Source organism: Acomys russatus, chromosome 24 (assembly GCF_903995435.1).
Source record: "Acomys russatus chromosome 24, mAcoRus1.1, whole genome shotgun sequence".
Taxonomy (NCBI): domain Eukaryota; kingdom Metazoa; phylum Chordata; class Mammalia; order Rodentia; family Muridae; genus Acomys; species Acomys russatus.
The window spans coordinates 48,299,461-48,309,509 of NC_067160.1; the positions used below are offsets into that span (position 1 = coordinate 48,299,461).

The 10,049-nt window shown below is 44.6% G+C and overlaps 1 protein-coding gene across 1 annotated transcript in view; it reads left to right on the plus strand.

Annotated features, from left to right (window-relative positions):
* Window positions 1-10,049, plus strand: part of LOC127207046 (complement C5) — a 79,166-nt gene that overhangs the window by 39,976 nt on the left and 29,141 nt on the right. The window contains exons 20-24 of the mRNA XM_051166331.1: window positions 41-180; window positions 3,156-3,383; window positions 4,827-4,887; window positions 7,519-7,608; window positions 9,724-9,936. Of these exons, the coding sequence (XP_051022288.1) occupies window positions 41-180; window positions 3,156-3,383; window positions 4,827-4,887; window positions 7,519-7,608; window positions 9,724-9,936 (732 nt within the window). The remainder of the gene's footprint in view (window positions 1-40; window positions 181-3,155; window positions 3,384-4,826; window positions 4,888-7,518; window positions 7,609-9,723; window positions 9,937-10,049) is intronic.

Sequence of the window (10,049 nt, forward strand, 5' to 3'; positions counted from 1 at the left end):
CCCTAATCTGACCCTACCTTGCTTTTCCTTTGGATGGAAGGTATATGTGTTGCTGACACACTCAAGGCAAAGGTATTCAAAGATGTCTTCCTGGAGATGAACATACCATATTCTGTCATACGAGGGGAACAGATCCAACTGAAAGGAACTGTTTACAACTATAGGACCGCTGAGACAATGGTGAGTAGTGATTTTTAGTGTATTATAATAGAGAAACATCATTAGAGTAATCACACACACACACACACACACACACACACACACACACACACACACACATTCAACTCCCATGAGCACACGCAATGAGTGTTGTCCTACAAGTTCACTTTGGTACCTGAAGGGGTACAGAAGGGAGGAAGGGATAGGACGATGGTCATGTGATGCAATCTGACGAAGTACGGGAGGTGACAAGGAGGCTGTGGATGTTCAGAGAAAGGGGCACTCACATGTGGTTCCTGTGAGCTCCTCTCAATGCTAACCACCCTGTCCAGTCCTTCGTCTTAGCTATCCATGCTAGTTTTCTCTTTGTGTCTTGTCATCCTCTCTCAAATTTTAATTTCAACACCCCACCCTCCAGCCACAGCTGCCTTTCCATTTTTTAGAACACATTATTGCTAATACTTCCATAGCAAGCCTAAAGCCCATAAACCACCCCCCCCATCCACTGATTGGCTCAAAACCATCTCTACCTTCCTCCAGCCTGCTGACATTTTCACTCTCCTCTTTGTAGAAGCCAGCACTCATGAGTCATCATATAATCACCCTGATTAAAATGACATCAACTCTCATGAACCTCCCTCACCCCAGGGTCTGGAGAGTGAAAAACTCCAACCATGGGGAGCCTCACCATTTGTCTTTTCTTTGACGAGCACCCCTACAGATAATTACACAATAGGCTCACAGGTTTCTTCATAATCACAAGGTGTTACACAGGAACCCAATGCAGTTCACAAATCTAAGTCTTTTTTTTTTTTTTTTTTTTTTTTTTTTTTTTTTTTTTTTTTTTTTTTTTTTTGAGACAGGCTCTCTCTGTGTAGCCTTGGTTTTCCTGGAATCACTTTGTAGACCAGGCTGGCCTCGAACTCACAGCGATCCACCTGCCTCTGCTTCCCGAGTGCTAGGATTAGAGGTGTGCACCACCACACCCAGCCTAAGTCTATTTTTAAATTTCTCATTTTATTCTTAGGTCTGAGTATTTCAGTGGTCCCTCCCCCAAATTTTGCATATATTCTCCAACATTTTAAAAGAAACTATGCATCCCACTGGCACACTTTCAAATCAGCATCTAAAATTTTTCATCTTAAGTTTTTTTTTAAAGCCTCCAATGCGTAACTTTTTAAATACTCTTAAAATGTTTAAAAATGACACCAGTAGTTGAAGTAAGACTGTTACACTGTTTAAATGTCTACACTAGAATCTAACTAGCAAAGTAACCCTTTTGGGAGAAGATGGGATTTATGGATGAAATTGAAGCTGCCAGAGAAAATCACGTGGAACAGCAGAAAGACGCCGTGGCTAAGTGACTACAGATAAAACAAAGGCGTTGGCTTTACAGTTTCCAATACCACTACGATGAACGATTATTTGACGGCAAGGGAAAGACAGAGGAATGGAGTGATGAGTGAATGGCAGAGAGAGGCAGAACTAGAGACAAGATGGTGGTGACAGGTGTGAGAGAAGTCTGTGGTGCATAGGGGAACATGTCGTTGGCAAGTCGGGTTGGCAGGGTGCTGTGCAGCAGGCTGGAGCTTACCCCCCGACCCAGCCCCTGAACACGCTGCCCAGAGCACGCTGTCAAAACATGCTGCTCAAGCTGCACAATGAACCGCCTGATTCTGAGCAACGTCAGGATGCCCAAGATGAAGAACGGCTCATTTTTGGCATTGGACCTTCTCAGAAGACTTCTGTAATCCGTGCTGCCCCTGGAGGCCATTTTGGTACCTGTGGTTCACTGCCCATTCCCAAGAGCCATCCCAGGAGCCATGTTGATATCCCTGGCCCAGTTACTACTGAAGGCCACATGGATGTCCTTAGCCTGCTCCTCTATCTGAGGCCATGGTGATGTCTGGGTTCATACTGCCACCAAGGGCCACGTCTGAGTCTGTGGTCCTACCGCAGCTGAGGTCTGTGTTGATGTCTGTGGCCCATGCTGCCACTAAAGTCCAGGCAGATGTCTGTGGTCTGCGCTGCCGCGTGAAGTCATGTTTGTGGCCTGTGCTGTCACCTGAGGCCATTTTCATGTCCCTGGCCCGTGCAGAGGCAGAGGGCTGCATTGATGCCCATTGTCTGTACTGCTGCTGGAGACCATGTGGAAGTCTGTGGTCTGTGCTGTCTCCAGAAGCCATGTGCAAGCCCATGCTCCGTGCACCTGCTGACTGGAAAGGGCAAGGAAGCTCCCTTTGCCACGGTCCTGATGACTGCAGACTCAGAGCTGGGAAGGAGGGACATAGGAGGCTTCTGTGGCAACCCCCTACTCTCATCCCACCCCACGCCCAAAAAGTAACAGCTTAGACAGAAAGCCACCAAAGAGAACTCTTTAATAGCGTGATGTGGACGCTGAAGTGTAGCCCTCCACAAGATGGCTTCTTGTGGGGGTGTGGATGGAGAAGGACTCAGTTTTCTTAAAGGAGCTAACCACTGGGAGTTTGTATAATTTTTTTTTCTTTTTCTTCTTGCTTGGGGGGGGGGGGGGGGGGAGAGTTTGATCATGCTCCAGTGAGTATAGGGACAACACAAACTACTTTCTTTTCTTTTTCTTCTGTTTTTGGGGGGAGTGGAACAAAACAACTACACTGTAGTAGCTTGAAGAAAGAACAGTGGTAGCTGTGATGTAACTGAGCGGGCAACACCCTAAGGAAGGAATGCCTATCTGAGCTAGCGCTGAGTTTTCAGGCACCCCGTGACATCACCATGACCCACAGCAGTTTGTCTGTGCCTGTAGGAAGTCTGAAACAAGCCTTCTACCATGCCTTAGAACCAGAGGGGTTACTGTGACATTGTTAACAACCTAGTGGAGGGTTTGTGTCCAGGCCAGCATAATTCAGGGTAAACATACTTGGAATTTTTATTTTAATGTTATTTTATTTTATTTTTTCATTAAATGTGGCTCAAACGATGGCATGTTCTGACACAGTTCTTCACCTGTTGCTTTCCAGTTCTGTGTTAAAATGTCTACTGTGGAGGGGATCTGTACATCAGCAAGCTCAGCGACTAACCATCAGAGCCCCAAGTCCTCCAGATGTGTGCGTCAGAGACTAGAAGGCTCCTCCAGTCAGCTGGTAACCTTCAGCCTGCTTCCCTTGGAGATCGGACTCCACTCCATAAACTTCTCGCTGGAGACCTCATTCGGGAGAGAAATCTTAGTAAAAACGTTACGAGTAGTGGTAAGAAAACTGGCTTTTTTTTTTTTTTTTTTTTTTTTTTTTAATTGTTCTTTGTTTCTGGGGAAACCGCTACCAACAGTTTAGGTCAATACTTAAGTTTGGGGCCAGGAGCAAGGGAGAGAAATGATGTAAACAGAGCACAGTAACGGTCGAGGAATCTGAAGGAAGCTCTCCCACATTTCCGGTGGTATTCCTGCAGCTTCTACATCCACCTGAAATTATGCATAAAATACTGACTAGAATAATGACACCTGCTCACTGCAGAGAATAAGAATACCAGAAATCCACAAAAGAAAAGAAACATCAGCGATAGACCACAAACCCAGAGAATCCCAAGTTTTGCTATTTGATACACATTTTCTGGGTCACCTCTGCCCCCCCCCCATTCAGAAAGGATATCTGTGTGCATGATGCCAGGCTAAATATGGAATGTAAAGAAATCATAGACACCACCCATGCACTAAAGACCCTGCAGTGTAGGAGATTTCTCACTCTGCAAAGGAGGGAGACCACGCAACAGGCTAAGTACTGTTGACCTGGCCATCTGTTGAGTGTTTTCCTGTCATTAAGATTCCACAATTATGATCTGCTAATTTAAAATGAAATGCTCCTCTCACTGAGTGTCACACGACTAGTTAACAGGCTCAGCTAACAGCCTTCGTTCTTTGGATTCTGTTTTGGGCTGTGCCATTCACTCCAGCACGGTGACTCATGTCATAATCCCAGCCACTCAGGAGGCTGAGGCAAGTTTGAGGCCACCACAGGCAACTTAGTGAGTCTCTGTTGAGAAGAAAAGCTGTGATGACTCTTTTGTGCTCTGTCCGTTCCTGAGTACCTGTTTTACGCTCAGACCAGGAACAGGCTTCTAGGTTTTCAGTCCTGGCTCCGCCGAGCTTCCTAGCATTGTTACACGGGTACATTACTGATCTCCGCATCAGCTTTCTCGTCTGTCAGTGAGAGCAACCATAACACCTACGTCACAGTGGAGGCCAGATGAGTTAGTGTATACAGAGCGTTTAGACCAATCACCTGACCTGTAAGAACATCTGTTTAAGTGTTCAACTCTGATCAATATCCAAATAGCCAGAATCTTTCCATTGCATGTATGCATGTAAGTATTTATATCAAGTTTGCCTTTCCAAAAAAGGAGGGGTTTGCTTAGTTTATTTTATTTATTTATTTATTTAGGTTTTTCAATACAGAGTTTCTCTGTGTAGCCTTGGCTGTCCTGGACTAACTTTTTAGACCAAGCTGGCCTCGAACTCACAGCGATTCACCTGCCTTTGCCTCCCTCCTGCTGGGATTAGAGGCGTCCGCCACCACGCCTGGCTTGCTTATTTTTTTTTAAATGACAAAGTGGTCCTGGAGAAATTTGAGCCAAGGAATTCATGTCTTATAAATGTAATTATACCCTTAACGGAATGTTTTTGGCTTTCTCTTTAGCCAGAAGGAGTCAAAAGGGAAAGCTATGCTGGCGTTACTCTGGACCCTAAGGGGATTTATGGTAGGAGAAACAATTTTGATTTTTATGTGTTGTCTTTTGGCCACAGAATTTAAATGTGACTTTAATGTAACAAAACACCATTTTTTCAGAGTGTTCCCTCTGTAGAATCAGCAATGTCTATCTATGCCTTACTGCACTGCCCTCACTGGCTGCCATCTGTGTGATTGGGGCCAAACATAACTCTATTAACTATACTTAATGAGCATTAGAGTGCAAACGCATTGCAACACAACTCCTCCCCTACATGGATATAGTCTACTCATCACGACAATAACACGGTGCTTTATTAGAAAACTCTCTGACAAGAGAACACCTGAAAACAAGCCATGCTGCAATTACAGGGCATCGTTAAAAACACTCAGATGGAGGAGTCACGCAGCAAGCCCCCTCGGCTGCTGTCTCTTCTTCAGCCGAGATACTGTGAATCTTCACAACGCAAGAGCTTTTCAAGAATCTGTGAGCTGAACCCTGGGCTAAGTACAGGCCTTTCTGAAAGGTAGAATGGGCTCCACTAACAACTGTTTTCAGGAAGACCTACCACTATAGCCTTTGATACGTTGTTACAACCTCACAGTACTCAGGTTCTTGTTCGCAATATTGTTACCCTCAAAAAATTCCTTTGAAAACATTGTTACCTCTCTGTAACTAAGGAGTAATCGCAACACAGGCCCAGCCTCGCTTAGCCACACGCTGACTTACTAAGAACCTTATTATGAGCCTAAGACCTTCACTGACTTTACTTGAACCCAATCTTCAGGGTCTATCACGAGTTAAATAAGGAAGAAGTTTCTTGGGGAATGTTCTTATAACTTTGCCAGAGCCACATAGCTCACCCATGAGATCTCAGAGTTGTGTCTTTCAATCGCCAGGGACTCTGCTGAGTGCCAGAGCTGAAGGCTCGCTTTGATGAGCCCTGCAGTTAGCCCCGGACCTTGGCACCACCTGTACTATCCCTGTACAAACTTAAAACAGTAAGAACAGACCTTGTACACGAGGCGCCTGGGAGAATGCCGTGCAGCTCTGCACTTAGCGAGCTTAGTGGAAGCTTGGCTGCCAGGATAGCAATAAACAGTGTCATGTTCAGGGAGTGGAATAATATTTTTATTTATTCTGAAATGTTCAAACTGTACATAATGTATCTTAATCACATCTAATCCCCACTACCCATCCCAACTTCTCTTGCACACCTCCCTCCCAATCCCATGTCCTCTTTTATAATTTTTTTATTTACTTAACTACTTTAAAAAAATTTTTTTAGCCCATTGGGTCCTGTTAGTGCTGCCCATATATTCACGGCTCTGAAGTCATCCACCAGGGTATGGGCCACTTATCAGTGTCTACCTCCCTAAAGACAACTGATTCTCCTTCCTTTAGTAGCCATCAACTGCCAGTAGCTTCCTCAGGGAGGGGTAGGGTCCATTGTGTGACAATACTATCCCTGGGGTGATTCAACATACATCCACCACAGGGAACCCACAACAGACCACCAAAGTTCACCATGGCGAAGCAATGAGTTATACAGGGGTTATTTACAGGCATAGGGGTGAGGGGTCACTTACAGGAGTAGACGTGACTCACAGCTGCATCATCAAAGCCCATCCTAGCATGAGGGACAGTTGACAAAAGCTGGGAGCCTGGAGCATTCTGCACAGCCTATGGGCAACTCAACAGGTCAGGAAGTGTAATTTCCAGGCGCCTCAGTTACTCTAAACCTCTTTCAAGGACCTTAGCTGGTTTCTGCTTCTTCCATGCAACTGGTCTTGTTGCAGTGTCTTTGCAGCCTGGCTAGTCTAAGAGTCTGTGCTTTTTATTGCTTACTCTGGCAGGGAGGGGCCCAGTGAATCTGGTCAGTTTTAGGAACCTCCTAAAGCTGTTTTGAGTTATTTGCCTTCCTGCTTAAGGAGGTTCCTGCAGGATGGAAGGTTTCCGGCGCAGAGGAGACTGTTACACCTCAGGCCTGGGGCTGATCCTGAGCAGATAGCCACAGCTACTGTGAGTTCATAAGTGCAGCAGGCACATCATAGCCAGACGACAGCATTTCACAGCGCTCTTCCCCATCTTCTGGCTCTTACATTCTTTATGCCCCATTTTCCAGCATGTTCCCTGAGCCTACGGGTTGGGGTTCATACAGATGGCCCATCTCTAGTACTCTTCACACTTGGAATAGTCACAAGTCTCTGTTTTAAACACTAAATAGTACTTACTATTTATGGCATAAAATAGGGAATGGCTATAATTTAATTTAGGGAGCTGATGTTCAGACAACCCAGAAATTACATGCTAGTTATCAGGCATGCAACCTCTTCCTAATGGATAATGCTGCTATAACTTGCTTATGTCATCCCTTAGAAAAACCAGGAATGTTACACTAAACTTGATGTTTTGTTTAAGAAAATTATACAAGCCTAGGGTTTGATTAAAATCCTTGACTATTTTCCTCTTTTTAAAACTTTAATGTTGCTATTATAAGTGTGTTTTATTTTGAAAATTATTTGTTACTAGATGTATAATTTTAAAATATTTTTCTCTTAAGAACTCTGGGCAAATCTATCTTTGTTGCTGTTGTTGTTGTTGTTGTTGTTGTTATTATTATTATTATTATTATTATTATTATTATTATTATTATTACAGGTACTATTAGCAGACGAAAGGAATTCCCATACAAGATACCATTAGATTTGGTTCCCAAAACCAACATCAAAAGGATTTTGAGTGTAAAAGGTAAATTAATAAATCCAGTTTATGGGCCAGACATGAAGCTCAGTTGATAGAGTGGCTGCCTCGCATGCATGGAGCGCTGGGTATGGTGGTGCACACCTGCAAACCCAGCACTGGGAGATGGAAGCAGAAAGATTAGAAATTGGAGGTCATCCTCAACTGCATAGTGAGAGAGAAGCCAGTCTGAGCAACCCTGTCTCAAAAGCAAATAAACAGATAAATAAATCTCATTCTTCTTCTTCTTCTTCTTCTTCTTCTTCTTCTTCTTCTTCTTCTTCTTTTTTTTTACTCTGTGCTTCAAAGCAAAAATCAAATGTGTTCATAATAATTATTTATTTTTCTTCATCTGCATACATAAATTGGCTTTTGACAGAATCTTATCTTCCGTTTTCCTCTCCTTCAAGCATTTTTTCCATCTCTCTCTCTTCCCCTAATTTAATTAAAAATTGGTCTCCTCTGAGGGGGTGGGGGAATTGTCGTGAGCCTAGAGACTTCTCTAGACTAGAGTGCGTAGGCTTCAACAGTTAATTCCCGTGGTCCCAGCAGCCAGTCCCGCCCCCACTGAAGACCTTACTGCCTGCTAGTGGCCCCGAGGCACCAGCTCTACTTCCAAGCTTCAGTCCTGCGGTGGTAGGTTTAGCCCATTTGTGTAGCTATAATGAAATGAAATGCCAAAGTCTGGGTAATTTTAAAGGACAGGCTCCTATTCGGGAGCCTGCATGGGCCGCTCCCCATGTGTCCAGCTGCTGTCTTGTTGGGTCACCCTCACACGGCTAAGGGTAGACAGGCAAAATGTCAGAGGGTGGAGATGGCTCCCCGATACCCTCCAGAAAAGCCTTCTGTTGTTTTAATTGAAAATCCCAGATCGTTCTATTTTTGCCAATAAAGACTCAGGAGCCAGATGTTGTGGTGAAAACCCTGCTAGCTCAGAGAGGCAGAGAAAGCACCAGCTGAACTTTCTACTCAGCTCATGTCCCAATGGAGAAGGCCCATAAGGCTCACTAGCTCATCTGACAGCTGAGGAGGAAAAGGCCAGAAAACCCAAGGCCAAAGGCTTGCTAGCTCAAGGCCCCCTCCCCCCCCCCAAAAAAAAAAAAACCAAAGGCCACGGAGCTGAGGAGCTCAAAAGCTAAAGAGCTAAAGCTAAAATCCCAAGAGCTAAAGGTGCCAATGACCTCTTCTCCTTCTCCACGCTGTCTTAAATACCCCTCAACTCAAAGTCCCGCTTACTCTTTAATCGCCGTCAGCTGGTTTCTTGCTCCACCTCTTAACCTAGGGTTAACTTTATTAAACCTGATGTAGAGATAGCTCTTGGCTTAAAGCTGTGTGTAAGGCTGCCTGAACCACACCTTAATCACCTGTTTACAATAAACAGGAAGTTCTTGGATTACAGGTGTGTGTTAGGGCTCAACCACAAGAAACAGGGAGTCACAGCTCAATCTCAGGCATCACAGTGGGATCAAAGGCAGGTTTTTACAGTTCTCAGTCTCGTGGATCTCACATTGAGATAGAATATTCTGCAACAGCCTTCTAGCACCTCTGTGGATTAGGCGTCAGAGGGTGGAGGGACTGATTCATTCAAGCCAGAGCAAGATTATCTCTCCTCCAAGGTGTTTGCAGAAAGGGCATCTTTGATGGGTCTGCCCTGAGCTTCAGCCTTTGCAGTGAAGCAACGCACCACCAGCACGACAGAATGTCCTGGCTATGTTCCATCCCAGATCAAATGTTGGAATCACAAAGTATCAGAACTAGAAAGGACCTTTTTGATCAAGTGTGATCCTGATGTTAAATTTGTAAGAAACTGGTTTGCCCGAGGTTGCGCAGCGCTGCTGCACATTCAGAGACCAACCTCAGGCTCTTTCGCCTTGGCTTGAGGATTAGTGGGCGTGGCTTACAACGTCTGCACCCAATTATGCAACCACCAGTCCACCATATTACTTTTTCTACCACCAAACATCCGCGCTCCTAATCAAATCCAGCTTTCTCCGCCAGTTTCTGCTTATAGTAAACTGCTTATAGTAAAAAGGGAAGAGAGAAAGTGGTCATATCCTCCTCAGGACACACTGCTGGGAGCCGACAGGGAACGGTTGCGTCCACCTGTGTCTCTTTTTGTTTCAGGACTTCTCATAGGGGAGTTCCTGTCTGCGGTTCTGAGTAAGGAAGGCATCGACCTCCTGACGCATCTCCCCAGGGGAAGTGCGGAGGCGGAGCTCATGAGCATCGTCCCTGTGTTCTACGTTTACCACTACCTGGAAGCGGGAAACCACTGGAATATTTTCTATCCCGACTCACAAACTAGAAAACAGAACCTGCAGAAAAAAATAAAAGAAGGTTAAAAAAATTATTTTATACATTTTACATATTTTAAGCAAATGTTTTATTTAAGATAACATTTGAATTGTTATGAATTATGCATACGTGATTAATTTTAAAAGAATTTAGCA